This window comes from Polyergus mexicanus, unplaced genomic scaffold, assembly GCF_030449975.1.
Source record: "Polyergus mexicanus isolate NDT 795.1 unplaced genomic scaffold, iyPolMexi1.0 SCAF_2, whole genome shotgun sequence".
Classification (NCBI taxonomy): Eukaryota; Metazoa; Arthropoda; class Insecta; order Hymenoptera; family Formicidae; genus Polyergus; species Polyergus mexicanus.
In genome coordinates, this window is record NW_027223322.1 from 10,487,635 (window position 1) to 10,507,352 (window position 19,718).

A 19,718-nucleotide genomic window follows, 5' to 3' on the forward strand; every position below is an offset into this window, starting at 1 on the left:
TGTGAAATATATGAATATATTTCGATATTTATCTATCGATCAATTAGCACTCTCTGAAGTGTATAACTTGCTATAGCATATAGCTTGTTTATCCTGGAGTCGTTTCTAAACGAAATTATTTTCAAATCCTATCGATCTGCGTCGAATACAGAATCATGCGTTATTAAAGATTATTAATATCATAGTGATGTATTTCTCTCCTACCTTCGTTACACAAAATACAGCCGCGATTGACGATCAACGCAGTTCGAACGCCGGTCGTACACGCCATATAAACTACAACGATCGAATGAGGCGGGAAGGACGAATTCACGTCCCTAGAGTACGATCGCGTTCAAAAATCCGTCGTCGAAGCAGAGTAACTTTGCTCGACCAATCGGAACATCATCGCTCCTTTGTCCCGATTGGTCAATCAAACCTTACTCTATCCGACGAGTTAATTTTCGAACGCACCCGGGGAGCAACGAGAGATGACGGTGGCGCGCAATCGTGGACGTGACGTCACACGCAGCACAATATGGCGGACGTTGGACAACATAAACAGAACGGCGACCACGGCAGCTCGTATGTGGGTGAGTATTTCGCTTGAATTTTCGTCATTTCGCCGGAAACGAGGGGCTACGCGACATCTAACGATCGTGCGCTGTCATTGAAATCGCGAGAGAAGGACGGATTCGTCGCGTATCGGACGCGAATCAGCTGTTCGGTGAATCGCCGCGCGACGTGACGAGCCGTCCATGCCTCGCGATTGTTTGACACTTCTTCGATGCCGATTCTTCCTCGATTCGATTCCCGGCCCGCTGCTGGACTCCCTCGTACCCGAGGGAATTCATTTCCGATATTGCATGGTTCGATCGCGATACGATTGTGCAATACGTAAATATGGAAAACGGTGAACGAGATAAGGAGAGAAAGGTGAGCGATGATAATGAGAAGGAGCGACGCAGACAGAATGCGTGCGAAGGACAAAGAACGCGTAGGTTGTACAACCGCGAACGGTCTGTCGAGTGTAATTAAAAATATTGGTGTCTCGGTTTGACACGTCGCGTGGTTCGAGAGATGCGAACGTCGCTCTTGTAGAAGTTATAATGTAATACTCGCATAATAGAATGACGCGCAACCGATGATATTGCGTGTTGACTTGCCACGCAAGTATCTATAAATATCGTGCTTACGCGCGCAAGAGGAACGAATAAATAAGAGATCCTGTCAAAAAGTGGATGACGTAATTTTTGGAACGCGAGCAACTCTCACGGATGCTGTAAAAGCGCCGCGAGAAAACGCGTGAACTTCGAGCTCGCTGAGTATATTTGCGCGACCTTACATTCGATTAGTCAGCAAGGTTAAACAATTGTACGGACTCTTCTCGTAGGAACGTCAAACGTGATCAAAAGTTATATTGAATCGACATTCTCTACGACGCAATCACGCAATCATCGCACGTGTAAAGGTATCTCTGAATGATATATGTTCGGTTCAACAGATTGCCGCCAATTCGATAAAAGGTTGTTGTATATTGTAGATGAAATAACGTATCTCGTAACAATATGCTATAATTATACAGAGTGTCCCCAATTTAAATGACAAAACTTCAGGAGCGTGTAGGGGACCGAAAAGCTAAGAGAAAGTCCTTTAGAGGTTTGCTCGTTTTTGCTCCATTTTGGAGAAAATCACAAAAAAAAAGAAACAAAATAAGTTTTCGTTTTTTTACTTATTTATTTAGATTTTATTTATATTAGCATCTATTTAATGCAGATATTGTTGAAAATGTTGCCCTCTGCAGCAATGCAAGCGTTACATCTAGCACTGACCTCATTAATCGCAGCTATGATTCGGTCTCTTAATTGCTCTCTTGAATTGATTGGCACCGTAAAGGATAACATCGAGTGTTTACATATGTAAGGAATCTTGAAGCAGAAAATTTATTCGATGCCAATAAATTCAAGAGAACGACAATGAGAGATTGAATTTTTGCGATTTTCTTTAAAATGGAGCAAAAACGAGCAAATCTCTAAAGGACTTTTTGTCTTAGTTTTTCGGTCCCTTATACGCTCTTGAAGTTTTGCCATTTAAATTAGGGACACCCTGTATATATAACATTTGTCATATAAGCGCGAGTATCTTATATCCAGTTTCTCTTTTATCATTACGATGAGTGATTGTATTGGATGAAACTTTAAATGCAACGAACACAATGTTAAAGCCAGAGCGAAACAAGGAAATCGACACGGTCGATGAAAGAATGCTGAATTGCATGGTCGTAACTTTCCATTCGTTTCCGCTTACATCGCATTTACATTTACCTGTATGTCTTAACAACTTTGAGGGGGAAAAAAAAACAATCGAGATATATGTGTACAAGAATTAAATCGTCAGAGAATCTGCTTTGCAAATTTATGTCCACATGTTTAAAAACTTTTTTTGTTTGATAATTCAAATCTTGTTTATTATAAGAATATTAGAATATAAAGGAATTGCTTATTAATTATGATCGCGCTTAAATTAATTGCGTAATCACAGATGAGACTCTGACAATCTATATCTTAAAAACAATATAATTTAGCTACGTCACTTATGTATTCGTTAGCATTACTTATCAGACCACACACAGTTTATATAATCTCATTTTTTCATTCTTGGATCTCGTCGTTTTAATCTCACTAAATATAGTAGGAAAGAAATATTGTAGTTTCTTGATATGTCGTTTTATCGCTAACAACGACATATTTACCGGGTTAATAAAAAAATATGATAAAATAAAACGCGAAGGGGGGAAGGAGTATGTTCTCAACATATTTTATTACATCAAGGGATCTGATTTCCGTTATTAAAAATATCAAAGGGCGATAAACAACGGGAAGAGCAGAAAGAGAACGCGAGGACTATATAGAGGACGTGTATATTATAACAAAGTTGCCCCCCCCCCCTTTTTTTTCCAGAATCAGAATGTCGGTGACGATTCACGGCGCTCGATATACATTCGTGTTTTTCATTTTTCATTGGAAACTTAACGAACTCATTTTCATGATACAGAAATTCGGTTTTCTCTTTCTCTTGTTAGCAGCGTAATGCCTCACAACAGAAAGTCGTAATATTATTCCGTATTAAATGAAATATCTCTCTCTCTCTCTCTCTCCCTCTCTTTCTCCACGCGACAATGTCGAATGGGAAAAGCGCGCCCCAAAGCGATGCAACGCAATGGGCGCGCGTTACACGCAAATATCCATACATACGTACGTACACGTATATACACGCACATATAAACGCATATTGCTGTTCCGGGATTGGAAATGAGAATCGCATATTGGCGCGTCTATTCAGCCCGACGTGGCGCGTGTTTTATTGAATAGCATCGATAGCTTTGCGTGCCACGCGCGCCGTGTATGCACGTTCGATGGAAACACGAGACCGGTTCTCACTTTCCCGATAGTTTACGACGGGTCCATCGTCGAACGGAAACATACAACATGCCTCACAATAAATTTCTGAGCCGCCCGCGATAAATTAAGCGGAAGTCCGACATTACACCCGGCTCGTGCTGCAACCTGGGCTCGAGACAATACACCGAGTTAATTGAAGCTGATTCCTGCTGGTAGTTCGCTGTCCACTTATACAGACTCGTAACTACGATGAGGCATCATTTTTTTTCTATAGACTTAGCAAGACGCAGAGTTAGAGTTGCGGTCAGATTCGGACGATCTACGTAGGCAATGATTTTTCCTGTATATCTCTGTTTCTTTCTTATATATCTGTCACGGTTGGGAACGTTATTCTATAAAAGTAACGCGTTACCCTTACTTGGGAAAGTAACGGTTCGTTACTTTTTCGTTATATTTTTGTTTTTTCTAATGCTAAAATAAGCTAATAGATTATAAAATTATTTAATAATCAATATTAAATGTAATAATCTATGTTACAATTAAGAACTCTAAATTAGGCTCTATATAGCAAGCGTTTTTTATATTAAACTTATTTAATGATTCTAATTTTTTATATTAATATCTTTACTTTTTAATACACTTATCTTTATAGGAATTTAAATAGTAATTTACAAATTTCAATTTTGTCGAAAATTTTTATCCAATATTATTTTTAAATATTGGTAAAAGAAATATTGATATTATTAAAAGCGTATTCCAATATTTACTGTCAGTATTGTAAAATCTATAATTTACGTTACTATAGATTTTTAGTAGTGGCAGTGACTATCAGAATGCGGCCTATGATAGAAGGCTAGAAAATATTTTTCAAAAAATACATCTATTGAATAGATATAAGATAATAAATAACCAAAAAATAATGATAAAAGTATAACGGCTAATTCGTTACCGTTATTGTAAAAATTTAACGACGTTACCGTTACCGTTACGAACAGAAAAAAGTAATGATCGTTACCGAAAAAGAAGCAACTGTAACGGTAACGATGTTACAAGTAACGCGTTACTTCCCAACCCTGATATCTATATAATTTCGTTTATATTCGTTTATAACTTTAGCGTTATACACGACTTTTTGAATAGTAATACGTACATTGCTAGTTGTGTTATATTTATCGTTAACATTCCGTGCTTTTTCATCTCCGAATATCAGATAAATTTTTTATTTTGTTCTGTAAAATTCCAATTCTAATTTAGGGGGGAAAATAATGAATATATTGTTTATATTTCGCACGGATAAAACGACAGCCTATCGATCTATATTCTTATTCGAATCGACAATTCAAGCTGCGATACAAAATAAAGTTATACGAAGGATGTCAATTGACTGACGAGGGGTCAAACGATACGAGGTCAACACAAACATACCCGTTCTCTCGTCAGTGGTGTGTGTGTCTGTGTGTGTATACAGGCGCATACATACTTAACATGTAAACTACATATCTCCGTTCGAGTTGGAATCATCGAGCGCTCTCCTGCGTTTGTGCACTTCGCTAATTAGACCTGAATTATTCAGTCAGATGAATCGAAAGCCAATCGGTCATGCGCCATTAATCGGCGATTCGGCAATACCGGCGAAAACACGAATTATATGATTCTCGCTTTCTCGAGAAAAGTGAGTTTTCTTTTTACTTTTTTATTTTTATATCCTCTTTTGCGCGACAACGTTTTTCTTATATCATAATTTTGAATACGCGATATTTATGTCGTAAAATAAAAAAAAAGAGCTTACGTTACGTAGCGTAATTTGTAATTGCATAACTGCAATCTCCCAAAACTCGGTCGCGACATTATTTTTGCAAGACATCCGTACTTTCTGCAATTTTCTCGCGTAACGACGCGAGCGGTTTAGCTGAAAGTTCACGGTAAAAACGAGCATAAATACAACTACACGTGACGACGAGGCTATATCTATCCTCGGTAACTTCGTAAAGCGTGGCATTTAGAAGGGGGAAGTTCAGGGATATTGATTTCTATAAGCGACACCGCGTGTATACAATGCGATTCAATTAGCTGAGAAATTACAATGAAACCTCTGTCGTTGCGTGAAACGTATTATGTTGAATACCGATATATCTTTCATAATTAAATTCCTCATATGCTCTCGATTGATACACAAACGCGATTTTATTACCTTGTAAAATCTTTATCAAAAATGTGTGACTCGCATTTTCTACATAATATTTTGAAATAGCAAAGCGAATAATGAAAAAGTTACATGTCGTTACTTGAATTATTTGACTTTTTGAATCGATGAAAATTAATGTTTGATAACGTAAAAAGAATACAGAATAACATTTCGCATCGAAAACTACAATATCTTTCGTGCCATATTTTATTTCTATTCAGCGCAACTTTTTCCATGAAACTTTTTATAGATTTTTTTATTTAATTATTTTTAAATTTTAGATCTCTTTAGTTTTTAGCTCTCCGATAACTTTTTATTGATTTTTTTTTAGATGAAAATTAATGTTTATGTAAGATGATGGAATAACGTTTCGCATCGAGAGCTATCGTTCGTACCGTATCTTATTTTCATTCGGCGTAACGTTGCCATTAAGATTTAAGACCTGCCGGCTGGAATTTGCAAAATCGTGCTTGCGTAGACACGCGAAAGAACCTTTCGGGCTGTTGCAGAGCTCATAACCGAACTGCGTACGGTGCTGCATAAACTTCGGGAATCGCGGTTATGCCCGACATATACGGAGATGGAAACGTAAATAAACCGCGTGCCGGATAACGCCTGAGGCGAGATTAACGATAACCGAGATGTGCCTAAAGGAGGCACAATAATCTTAACTCACTCGTTCGTTTATACGAGACGATCTCTTATTTCTACTCCCCTCCCCCCTCTCTCTCTTTCTCTCTCTCTCTCTCTCTCTTCTTCCCACATTCACCAGTTTCATCCTTTTATGCCGTCGCACATTTCGGCTTTCCCTTCTCGCAATAAACTCCCTCATTTGTCGTAAAACATTTGCCTCCGCGCGATGTAGAAGTTCAAACGGTACAAAACGATGTGTGTTCGGAAAAAGGGAAGGGTATACACTTTCTTAAAATAAATATATCTCACGGAAGCACATCGTAATCCTCCCCCCCGCGTGCAACGCTCGCCGCGATCGTTAACTTCACTCATTTTACCGCCCGTGCAAACCAGATACCGATCTAAAATCCTTATTGGTGTAGCTACTGTCTTTGATTGATGTTTGCTCGCGCAATAACAATCTCGTAAATCGGCAGCGCGATTCAACGACGATCGCGTAAAGTAGAACGACGTGTAACATTAAGGCGGAAATGTATTTTTCAATCAACGGAAGAGCTCTTTCGAAGAAGTATCTGAATTATTTTATTTTGTTATCTATTATTTATCTATTTTATCATTCTTTTTTAACATATATAGATTGCGCGAATTGATTATAAAAAAAAAAGAAGAGTTTGATATATTAATATCTTAAAAATAGACATGAGTTTTTTATAGAAATGAGAACGTTTGAAATTTTCTTCCAGAACATAGCGTAATAAAATTTTTTTCTAAAATATAATGTTATTTAATTTTAAACTTTTATTACGTATGTAAAACAATAGTACTTGAATAATATTTGAATGTAAAACTTTTTACGCACACGTATCTAAACTAAATAAAAGCAGATTGTTTATCTGCAGTTTTTATAATGTCTGCTTATGATTTTGTGAGATATCACTTGACAGCTATCTCTGAATACAGTGCCAATATTTGCGACATATGGCACGATCTTCTTCTCAGTTGGCGTTCGCAAATGCAAATGTACGAAATTACTCGTGTCATCCGCTCCTAAATTAAACCAAAGCTCGTTATTTCTTCTACGGTATATACAAGAAATTTGCCCACGTGCATCGTACCTCATGTCATAAATATCTGCAAAAAGTAACGTATTAAATGATGCAAAGATCAAGAGCGTTCAAGGTTTCATGCGTGACGTTCAGAAAATAATATTGATTAACATCGTGCATATTAAATTTTTGTTACATCACTAATTGCAAATTTTCTAATCTTCTAATCTAAACTGCCGGAAACTAATTCGCTATTATATGTTTCCTCTGTGGCTTTTTCAGCATTCTTATTTTATATAAAAAGTCGAAAAGAAATTTCTTTTTACTTGTTTTTATTTTAATTTTACACATTTTTTCTTCTCAAAATAATCTTATCTAAATCGGAGAGAACTTAAGTCACAGAGTATCTGTACAGAGAGAAAAAGAAAGAGAGAGAGAGAGAGAGAGAGAGAAAGAGAGAGAGAGAGAGATAAATTTGTAGATGACAATATGAAGGAAACTTGTATATTATTTTGTTAAATAATATTTTTAATAGATTTGACGATTATCTTCTCTATCATTGTACAATCTACTTTTATCTTTGTTATCAGAGATACGGTCGCGTTATATCTTCCGTATTGTATTTGGGAAAACCTATATATCGTGTTGCGTTTACAAATCGTTTTGCACAGAAGCTATGAAGTCTTGCCAAATCGTGCTTTTCTGATTGATTTAGAATTTGTAACTTTTATCGAGTTATCAAAATTTTTTTCTGATACATTATCAGCTATTTTTTTTTTTTTTCTTTCCATATTGAAGACGATCTCGTTTTAGTATTAAAATGATTATGCAAGAAATACAACAAAATATTTGTCTGAAGAAAATGCTACTATGCACTATAATAAGTCTTAACGATTAAACAAACACTTCTTTATAAATCATTAATATTAATGATAATTTTATCGCCGCTGCAAATTTTTTATGCTGTTCCTGCAGTCTCGAAACTTTTTCTATGTCATCATAAATGCATAATTTTTATGAATAATTCTTTATGTTTATATGTATGTATGTATGTAGAGAGAAATTATGCTATATTTTAATTAAATATTCTTTATATATTATATAAAGGTAAGAAAAAAGTGTCGAACACGTTGCGTCAAGATATTAATCTTATTATTAATCTTTTTTATTTCTTCTTTATTTTCTCGTTAGATTTACATAATTATATACGTAAAATAATCTTACCAATTGTATAATTATTTGATTTACATAATTATATACGTAAAATAATCTTACCAATTGTATAATTATTTTTTCGTAACTAAAACCAACAGTATCGAAAAATATTTAGAAACATATGACGTTAAATTATCCCTCATAAACGTTTAAAGTTTTCACTAATTTTCTTTGAATAAGCGTCATGAAATTATTCATATATCGAGCGAAACTGAACTCGACAGCGCGTAAAGTAATATCTTAAATGCAAAGAAGTTAATGACGTCGTCATTACGTAATTTTTTGTGTACAATTTTTCTTGCCGGCTTCCAACATAAAATCAAAAGGAATATACGTTTTCACAGGTCAAAAAAGGCGCTTTCATCTCGCCTTTTAAAATAATCAAAAAAGCGTTATAATATATAAAGAGAGAGAAAAAACGATTCTTGATAAGAGAGATTTACACTCGTTGCTTGTAAATTAAAATATAAGAGAGAGACTTTTTCTTTTTTTTATCAACAACTATAAATACAAGATTTATTCGTAAAAGAGAGAGAGAGAAGGAAAGAATTAGAAAAAAAATAAAATATTTTTAAATAAAACAGGAGAGAGAGAGAGGTGAAACTTCTCGTATGTGTGTGTGAGATTGTAGCATGTTTAATTTTAATGTTAAACTTTAAAGCATATATAACATCTCGAAGAAAATCTTGTCGGTGCTCATATGCGTACAAATTCCCCACTACGTTTCCGCGACCGTGTCAGCCGGTTTCTGCTGGTCTGCCTCTCGTACGATACTCATGCCATTCGTGAAATGCTGCCAATTCGCGAAGTTCGTCATCGCACACGGCTCAAGGAGTGCCGGCCGGGATATTTCTAGTCCGGTTCTTTTCACGGACTTAGTACCCGAGTATCGCGGATGCCCGGTGCATCTACGCGGCGTACAGCCGAGTGTTCCTCGTTATATGTATACATATATACCTCGCGCCTATTCGTCTCGATTTTATCGAACCGTGTATATCGTGTCGATTCTGTGACGAATGTGAGAGCCGGAAGTATGACCGATAGGAATATCGTAAAACCGAGACGAAAGCGGCTCGACGACCCTTCCGGGTCAAGGTCGACCTCGGAGAGATCGGACAGGCCGAAGGAACCAGCGAGGCCGCCGAGAACGAGGACGCAGCAGGTCGCGTATGTGACAGCGACTAACAATTCTGATTTCGGAAATGTCACGCAACGCAGCACTTTTGCGAAAACGCATCAGGGACAGAGTTAGTTGTCAGACAATTTTTCGGAAACGCGATCGCAAGTGTGATTGATTTAATTCGTGAGAAATTATCTTTTTAAATCAATGTTTCCTATAAACTTTGTTTTATTTCTTATGTGTGTGTGTTTGTGTGACGTCTTATTTCGAAAATAATTTTGTTTTCGCACAAATAATAAGTAAAAAGAAAACGGAACACAATGTCATTAATAAAGAATTAATAAAATATCAAAATTTGTAACTATTAATTTTCTATCGACTAATTGAAATTTTCGCGAAAATTTTGGGAAACCGAAACATCTGTTTCACAATAAATATATATGCTCTCTCTCTCTCCTAAAAAGTTTTTTTTCTTTTAAATTTTTTATAGATCTCAAGGAAACATTGGTATAGAATCATCATTTCAATTTTAAATCGGAATTCATCTCACTCGCAATGTTATGTAATTGTTTTTAATAATAAATATAAAACAATTTTTTATGTAAAGCATGGACATATTATGGATCAAAATATGACTAATTGTATCGTTTAAAAATATATTTTCAGTCAAGAAGGCCCCGATGACGACTCTTGACGAGAACGTGAACCGCATACTACGAGAAGAACAGCATAAGACAACCGAAAATATGGGTGAGTTGCTTTTCTTATTGTTAGTCTCGATTATGTATTAGCTTGACCACTCTTTAAACCGTTCGTTTGTCCGCCTACTCGTTTTCCTATTTTCTACTTTCGTAAATTGCATCGCTGATCATCTCTAATTGTCGCCGAAATCCTCCTAAAAATGTAACGATTCCAAACGAATTTCGAAGCGACGACCCACTTCTTACGTACACGGCAGAGTCCTCCATTTCCTCTCTTTCTCTCGTAAAATAGTTTTCTTTTGCGTACAAAAGAAAGCTAACAAAAGCGACCCGTAACTTCTCAAGAATTCTCGCTGGATCAGATTTTGCGATGAGTTCGCGCGACCAGCAGCTTTCTCGGGCATCACCCGAGTTCTTCCTGCAATACTTGCGAGAGGTTTGACTCGAGTTTACAACTTTTTCGAATCGTTTGCGACAAAAGCCATCTTGTTCTTTCGAATTCACGTGAGTCCTCGTAATATCTCGACCGCGTATGATTTCAGGCGGGATTCGCGCGGGAAATGATGCAAGATGTGAAAGTTGGCTATTAAATCGCAGGAAGTCTAGAATTTTCTTGCAAACCGCAAAATACTTCTCGTTACGAACAATCAATGTAATATGAACTTCCTGTTAAATGTAACTGTTCCCCGTCGTATCGTTGTCTGTTATAATTAATAATCATTGCTAATAACGATCTAGAGTTGAATCCGTTACAAGTTATATGCACATACACAATATTTATTATCTTTGAATTTTTATTCTTTCTTTACTTTCTTAAATCTCTAGAATTAAAGTAAACATATAAGTGTATAAAATAATTTTGATGCTTTTGTTGATATTCGCAAATAACATTTGTTATTTTTCTTATCGTTAATTCTCTTCTTATCTCTCTCCTGTTGCGCCAACATTGTAGTTAATTCAAAGTCTGATGTTCCCTTTTTTTCTTGCCGTCTCGTTCCACATGAGAAATTCTTCGCCCTGTACTTACTATACTATTGTAACCCAGGAATGATTCGTGCGATCGTGAAATAGATAGAGAAGATCGGAGATGGAGATCGTATAATCAGATGGCGCATGAATTACGTCGCGACGACGATGGCGTTAAGATTTTCGTAGAAATAGAAGCAAGAGGGAAGAAGATGGACTGTAGAATTGGCATTCGCACGAATATAATTGGTCGGTTGCTCGCAATAAATAATCGTCTAAGGCTTTCTATCGGAAGAGAGACAGAGAAAGAGAGATACATTCCAACTATATAAAACGGAATATACTGGTCGGTCGACACGTTATTCATAATTGAAGATGCCCATCGTGATCCACTTGATCTTCTTATTGAGATACGCTTGTTAATTGAATGCATATCGGATACATTCCATATATAGTTCCTAACATGAAACGCTTAATATCATGAATATTCGAAATATTCCTGGAAATGTGTGTGAATCGACAGAAATTCAAATACATATACATATACGATCAACAAGATTATTAATTATGAAACATATATGTATAACATAAAAATATATATATATATTTTTTTTAATAATTTAACAAGAGCTACAATTGGGTTTAGCATTTTTTTAACATTCTCTTTGCATATCTTGCCTAGAATCTTTGCAGTATTCATTACTGAAATAATTATGCAATGTGTGCAAAAGAAAAATGTTAATAATCATCAGGAATATATAAAATATCGAAAAACCACGCGCAAAGGTTAAAGATATAAGCTGATCTGTAATGAGCTACCTTGAACATGACAAAGCATAATATTCACCGTCGTTAAAAACATCAAGCATGACATTGCGAAATAATACATTATACATTACGACTTGATATAACACCAAGGTTTCTCTGACAAAACTGTAAATAATTCAGAATATATAAGTGGAATAATTTAAAATATTCTTTCTATTCGAATTATATTTTGCGTTAAGTCACATTCATCACCTCAAATCTATTGCTTATATTACCCCTACTTATCAATATGATAATTTTATTATATCTCTAAATAAGCAGAGAAATATGACAAATGAAGAGAGATATGAAGAATATATCTCTATCGGTTATCGTGTCAAACTTCAGTTTCTCGTGATATCTTTCGATATCGCTAATGTAAATATAATAAAATCTTATTTCTCATTTTATGCGATTATAGTATGCTTTAATAATGGAATGTCATCATCGTGTAATAAGAACTATAAAGTGTTTTTTTGTTTCATAATGTGATGGACGTGTATGAGTGGCTATCCTAGCGTGTACGTAAGAAAATCGCAACAGTATCAAAAATAATAATATATAATAATCAATATAATACGCACACAAATAATAATTTAAGAATTTTTATATATACTCTGGTAAATATTATATTAATTCGTTCTTCTTACACGGGAGATAAGAAATGAAATAGAGTATGCCTGCACTATTTTCTCACTATAAAATTTTTATATTTTTACTATAAAAAAAATATATTATTTATAAAAAATTATAGCACGATTTAAAAACTTGTATATTAATAATATAGATATTTTAAATAATTGGTATACCTTAGTAACCCGTTTTCTCTCTCTCTCTCTCTCTCTCTTTTTTTTTTAGTTTATAAGAACAATATTGATTTGAACATAGATAAACATCATATCTTTCTCTCATTTCTCTTTTCAATGCAACTGATAAATGCATAATTGCATTTAACGAGGCAATCCCTCGTCATTTATATTCAGTTTTCGCGAATCTGCCCGATCGATTTGCCGTCACGCACTGACGTTTAAATCTCCCATTCGCTCTAACAGCTGATCCAAGTCACGTGTCACGGGTCAGTGCTTTAGACACGTAACTAGCAGCGGGTTGGTCTTGAGCTGTTTGTTTTCGTGCAACGTGCAATAAATTACACTCCAAAAGCCCGTTTACGTGCCTTGCTGGTGTCAAGGCCTATATACACGTGACCGTGTATAACTTCCTCGCCGTATCCTTTCTCCTGTCCTTTGTAACTTTTTGAACAATGCGGCGAACAAAATGGCTTGTAATCCGACAGTGATCCAACATCTGCAATTTACGCCATGTAACTTTTAAACATTGAGCAAAGTTCATTTTCCGAAAAAGGTTGTGTCAAAATTCATTATTATCATTAAATCTTGTTTACAGTTAATTAAAAAATTGAATTTATTATAGCATTGATATACATTCTATACATTCTATCTAATGCTAAGAACGAAATAACTTGCAATTGATAATAAATAGCTAAACTCGCATAAACAAGTATTGACAAATATCTATTTCGATGACTATTTTATCGCTGCATATTTAAATATAATATATAAAAAAGTGTATTTAAAGCTAATTAAATCATATCTTTAAGAAATAAAAACTTAAACAATTAAAAAATTAAAACTTATCTTTGATGCCCATCAATAAAATTAAACACAATTCGTTTTAATTGTTCTAATAGAACTCACCGCACGATTTTTTTCTTTACATTATTATTAATTAATATTACATTCATTATCTACAATGAAGATGTTTTATATTTGTCACAGATAATTTAGGGAGGAACGATCGGATAGAAAGGATCGCGCCGATGAATACACAGACGCTGGACACATTAACGAACGAGGGGCGGCCTGTCCAAGTGGTACTTGCCCATCCAGATCATACCTTCGAATTAGACGAAGAGGCATTATCCGAAATTCTTTTACATGACGACGTGAAAGATAGAAGTGTGGTTGTGGTATCTGTTGCAGGTGCCTTTAGAAAAGGCAAAAGTTTCCTTCTTGACTTTTTTCTTCGTTACATGAACAGCAAGGTATACGTAATATCTAAATTTAAAAAATACACCAACGCACGCACTCACAGACATTTACCATATTTATATTATTTCATGTTCTTCGATCGCTGGGTAAAACTTTGGATAACCACGAACGACCATAATATATATCTTACGCAAATCAACAGTATATGCAACATAATACCGATAATATCGATTCTTGGTTGGGTCCTGAAGATGAACCGTTGAGCGGTTTTTCGTGGAGGGGCGGTTCCGAAAGGGACACTACGGGAATACTAATGTGGTCAAAGGTTTACCCTACTACCTTGGCGAACGGTGAGAAAATCGCAGTGATTCTTATGGACACTCAAGGCGCATTCGACAGTCAATCCACAGTGCGGGACTGCGCGACGGTGTTCGCGTTGAGCACAATGCTGTCCTCCGTGCAAATATACAATCTGTCGCAAAACATCCAGGAGGACGATCTTCAGCATCTACAACTATTCACCGAGTACGGTAGATTGGCGCTGGAGAGCTCTGATAGTACGCCTTTTCAGAGACTGCAGTTTTTAATCAGAGATTGGGTTTACCCGTATGAGGCTGATTATGGGGCGGAAGGTGGACAAAAATTGCTCGACAAGAGACTGGAAATCTCCGACAGGCAACATGCGGAACTACAGAGCTTGCGAAAGCACATTAAGTCCTGTTTTTCGGATATATCTTGTTTCCTTATGCCGCATCCCGGTCTGGAAATCGCAACGAATCCAAAATTCGACGGTAGATTAGCCGAAATACAATCCGAATTCAAAAAACAGTTGAAAGTGCTCATACCAATGATATTAGCGCCAGAAAATCTGGTGACCAAGAAAATTAACGGTCAGGTCGTGAAAGCGAAAGATCTGTTGGAATATTTTAAAAGTTACATCAATCTTTACAAAGGAGATGAACTTCCTGAACCGAAAAGTATGCTTGTGGTATGTATACGTTTAGCACTTTCTCTTATTGGCAGTTTCCTTTTTTTTCTCTTGTTTTCGCTTATTTTAATGTTCAATTAAAAGAAGAAGCAAACATCTTAATCGCGTTGACCTATAATAATGTTTTTTATTTACAGGCTACTGCAGAAGCTAACAACTTAACAGCTGTAGCTGAAGCTAAAGATTTGTACCTTCAGATGATGGAAAACGTGTGCGGTGGAGGGAAACCGTTTTTAGCGACTGCGCACTTAGAATCAGAACATCATCATTGTGTGGACTCGGCTCTTCGCCAATTCCAAAATAAACGAAAAATGGGTGGAGAAGAATTTAGTCAAATATATATGGAAAAATTGATTAAGGCAAGTGTACGCATTTAATCAGCTACAACTTTTGGTAGAATAATTATAGCTTTTTTTTCCCCCCTTTGAAGATGGATGTGTATGTGTTAATTTTAACAAAATATTTTTTTCGCAATATATATAGGACATGGAAGACACTTTCTTACAATTCAAGGCACACAACGAAAGTAAAAACATCTTTAAAGCAGCGCGAACACCGGCAGTATTCTTCGCGATTGCCGTTACCATGTATATTTTTTCCGGAATATTTGGTCTTGTTGGTCTATACACAATAGCAAATATATGCAATCTTATTATGGGTATCGGCCTCTTGACTCTTGTTTTATGGGCATATATAAGGTATGTGAATTTATTTAAAGGTATGTGTGAGACAACTTTCTATTATCATGCACCAATTTCTTACTACTATCTCTTGTTTGAATATTACTTAGATATAGTGGAGAATTCAGAGAAATTGGCACACAAATAGATGACTTAGCCAATAAAATATGGGAAAATGTAAGTATGAATATCTTAGAAATTAATCACTCAATTTCTTATCTTTTGTATATGTCAATGTTTATCATATAGATATAAAATCTTTCTGATAAAAGTTATATATTGTTCGCAGTGTACTAATGAAAAACGATATTTGAGAAAGGTAGAGATTTTTTTACTCATTTATTAGTTTTATAAACATGTAATGTACATGTTTTTCTTAAATTTAATTTGAAATATTTTTTACTTGAAATACAATGCAAATAATATAAAAAATTACAATTAATAGTAAGATTAAGATATTTATCTGTGCACACTAAAATCACATATAAAAATTTGTGTTTTATATATCACATATAAGGAGCACTTATGAATTACTATATATGTATATACTATTAACATGAATTGTATAATATTCACATTATAATTAACGCATCTTTTTTTTCATTGCAACAGGTCTGGCTGTGTGCTTATTTTTGTTATAAATTAACATATAAATTAAGATACCTAATCCTTTCCATTGTCATAATTGTGTTTGCAATACCTATATGTCATTTTACTTATCTCGATCTTTGTAGACATGGCTATATATGATCCCACGCTTTCCTCCCTCTTTAATTTTAAAATTACCAATTGTATCAATCTTGAATTGCTTCTCAATACTGTTATTTACACATCTATGTTTCGAAAATTTTTTTCTTATTCAAAGTCCATTTAATGATACAACCATTAATATATCATTCTTTTTTATTGTTCTTTTTTTCTATTCCTGTCATAAGCCCAGTGCTAACAGGAACAAATATCAAAAAGGTATGGCATCTGACTGCATATATAATCAAATATTTGTAACTGTATTGACCATACTTTTTTATCCAAACATTATTCCAATCATGATTCTAACCAAAAAATTATAATACTTTTACGTAACTATTAAAACTTCTTTCATGTGTCACATTAAATTCCATAAAGTGCTACACTTTAAAGTTGAAAAATTATTTTAAATTCCAACACTTGCGAAAAAAGTACAGAATCTTAATTGCGCAAAATCACTTATAAAACTATTGTAAAATTATGGAGGAAAGAATAATGGAAAAAATTATTTCTACATTTGTTCAGTTCATGAAGCCACTCTACCAACAATTTGTGGAGAAGTCAGTGTCTGTAGCAGTGGCGCAGGCTGCTGAAATAGCGGTAACAAATTCAACATTGAATGCCACTGTCACTGCCAATGGCAAAGCTAAATTATCGTAATACTTCATTCCCATAATATCTCGATTGTCCAAATGGATTGAAATATTGCATTCTTGTGTGCGAATACCAACAAGTGACATAATCAAATTTAACAAGATGTTATTTCTTAATATACCGTGAGTAGTTAAACTGGATTAAACATTATGGCTTGAACATATTTGAAATGACTGTGAATGTATATATGATGTATTCTAATTATAAAAAAGAAAAAGAAACAACATTAGATTGATGAAAATCGTGATATTGCTAGTATTGTCTAGTATATCCTTGGTATATAAGATGTTGTTATAAAAATAAAATCTTGTACTGGTGAAAGACATCATTATTGTAGCTTGATCTGAAAATGTTTTATGATGGGGATGTTAATATATATTTAAAGTTATCACGAATTAATTCTGTTTAAAAAATATAAAAGTGCATTTGTGAACATATTATAAACAATTAGGAAAATAAGTTATATGTATGCTAATTTTTGTTTTCTTTTTCACTAAGTGCATGCAATCTTTCTGTTGTATCCATTACATTTAAAGTGCATTTTGCAAATTCTTTTTATATGCAGGATTTTGTTTTTGCACAATTATATTCTTATTATTTTATATTATTTATATGTTTGGACTAAAATAAATTAGATTTTGGTTTTTGTTTGTGCCAGAAATTCTCTACATACAGTTACTGTACTAAGCTATTGTTTAATAATAAAAGAAAGAATGTATATACGATGTTATTCACATTTTACATAGCTTGGAAAAGTGATAAAAATACTACTCTAAAGTAGATTTTTTTGAGCGCCATATAATATATATATATTGCTATGGTACATCTTATTAAATGCAACATTTTGTAGTTGTACAATGTTATATTAATCTACTTAAGAGAGTAAGATATAATTCTTATGTTGCCAACACACTGTATTAATAGTGCTAAAATTTGCGTCATAGATATGCTGGACTCTATTGCCTATATTACTTATTGAATAAAACTATCAGAGAGATCTTATTAACATATTTTATATTTATATACTTGGATTTAGGATATTATTCACAAATTTTTTTATCTAAAAGCGACTTACAAGTATATAAAGAATTAACCTTCCCTTTGTATTGCATGAATTTTTTTCAATGAGTAACTTCGGTAATAAAATCTGACATATACATATATTAAAACTCCACTACACAAGTTTCTTGCCAAGCGATTATTAATATACTTTATATTCGACCTATTATATACCTGATGGAGCAATGTTTATTTTTATAACTTGCATAGAATTTCACTATTCCTAAATACAAAAATTTCATTAATAAATGACAATATTGAATTTAAAAAGTTTTATATTAAATGATAATCATTATTATAAGTATTCTAACATATTCTACATATTATTATTTTGAAAAATATATAATTTATACATTCTTTGAAATTGCAAAAGTGAGAATTATACTTTATGATGGTTTCAACATTATTATAAATTAAGTCTTTGAAATCCTGAAATATTTATTTCACAAAGACATACATAAAAAATGTGACTTTGTTTACGTTTAATTAATTAAACATAATTACTGCTTTATGCAACATAATATATCGTTTTTTTTTTTTTTTTTTTTTTGTAAATTGTCTTGTAATTTTATTAACAGATATTAAATGTCAAACAGGCAGTTCTAAAAATATTTTTAATTAATGCATTAATTTTATTAGCTGAATAAACATCTTCATATTATTAATATAATCATATTTGTGTGTATCATCTCATTGTGCTTTATACAGGATGATTGTATGTAGAATAAATTATGCAGAGATATATGGTCATAAAGGTGCCATTAAACTTTATTTTGGATTGTCAAGAGCTTCTGTGTCACATATTAAATTTGTTAATTTTATAGAAATTTGTTTTTATTAATTTTGTAAGTTATCTAAATAACTAATTCTAGCCTACATATTAATCCAAGTTTATAATAAACAACTACAATTAGTATTTAAACCACTATATATCTATATATTTTAGTATTATACTTTAAACTGAGATAAAAAAAGTGTACATAACATCAATTAACATAAACTGAAATTTTAGTATTGGAATAGTTGCTCTTGTGCAATTTTATAAAATAATTAAAAATAATATAATAATAGAAATAAATAACTACATTCAAGTGTCCAAATCATTTACAAACATCGATATTTATATGAAAAAAAAAAAAAACATATCTTACATATTTTATATAGTTATGATGTAGTTAAGAGTAAACACATCATTGAATAATTTATAATTGTGACTATCAATAAAGTTACCTCAATCAAAAATTCTGTATTATAAAAAAAACATTAAGAGTGCATCACATATACTTGCTGCACTTTTGTTTTTTAGCCATTGTATACTAATATTGTAATAAAAGTTATATAATTAACACTTTTTAGTTTAATTTTATTAATTTGTTTACACCATATAAATACACTATTACATACTTGTAAAATATTAAGATAATTATAAGTTATTGTCAATAGAAATAAGATGCTCACATATTTTTCTATTTATAAAATAAATATATTATTTTATTTCTGAGATTAGCAAACAAATGTGTATACTTAC

The 19,718-nt window shown here is 33.4% G+C and overlaps 1 protein-coding gene across 5 annotated transcripts; it reads left to right on the forward strand.

Moving 5' to 3' along the window:
• Positions 1-475: 475 nt before the first annotated feature.
• On the forward strand, positions 476-19,499 carry Atl (atlastin GTPase). 5 transcript variants are annotated; one of them, XM_070307072.1, is made up of 10 exons: positions 9,259-9,706; positions 10,246-10,329; positions 13,850-14,115; positions 14,265-15,050; positions 15,188-15,409; positions 15,534-15,748; positions 15,841-15,907; positions 16,020-16,049; positions 16,666-16,696; positions 17,003-19,499. In XM_070307072.1, the coding sequence occupies exons 1-10, from the start codon at positions 9,355-9,357 to the stop codon at positions 17,068-17,070; spliced, it is 2,121 nt and encodes a 706-aa protein (XP_070163173.1). In that variant the 5' UTR covers positions 9,259-9,354; the 3' UTR covers positions 17,071-19,499. The 5 variants fall into 5 exon arrangements, with proteins under 5 accessions (XP_070163180.1, XP_070163147.1, XP_070163173.1 ...); XM_070307079.1 differs by lacking the exons at positions 9,259-9,706; positions 16,666-16,696; positions 17,003-19,499 and adding exons at positions 476-572; positions 16,343-16,596; XM_070307046.1 differs by lacking the exons at positions 16,666-16,696; positions 17,003-19,499 and adding an exon at positions 16,343-16,596 and having other exon boundaries at positions 9,258-9,706.
• Positions 19,500-19,718: the final 219 nt, after the last annotated feature.

Excerpts from the sequence above, each read along its gene's own strand:
- Atl (XM_070307046.1), top strand. The coding sequence starts at position 9,355 with ATGCCCGGTGCATCTACGCGGCGTACAGCCGAGTGTTCCTCGTTATAT. Across the intron at positions 9,707-10,245 it reads GAAAACGCATCAGGGACAGA|TCAAGAAGGCCCCGATGACG; the intron begins GTTAGTTGTCAG and ends ATATATTTTCAG. Across the intron at positions 15,749-15,840 it reads GTTTTATGGGCATATATAAG|ATATAGTGGAGAATTCAGAG; the intron begins GTATGTGAATTT and ends AATATTACTTAG.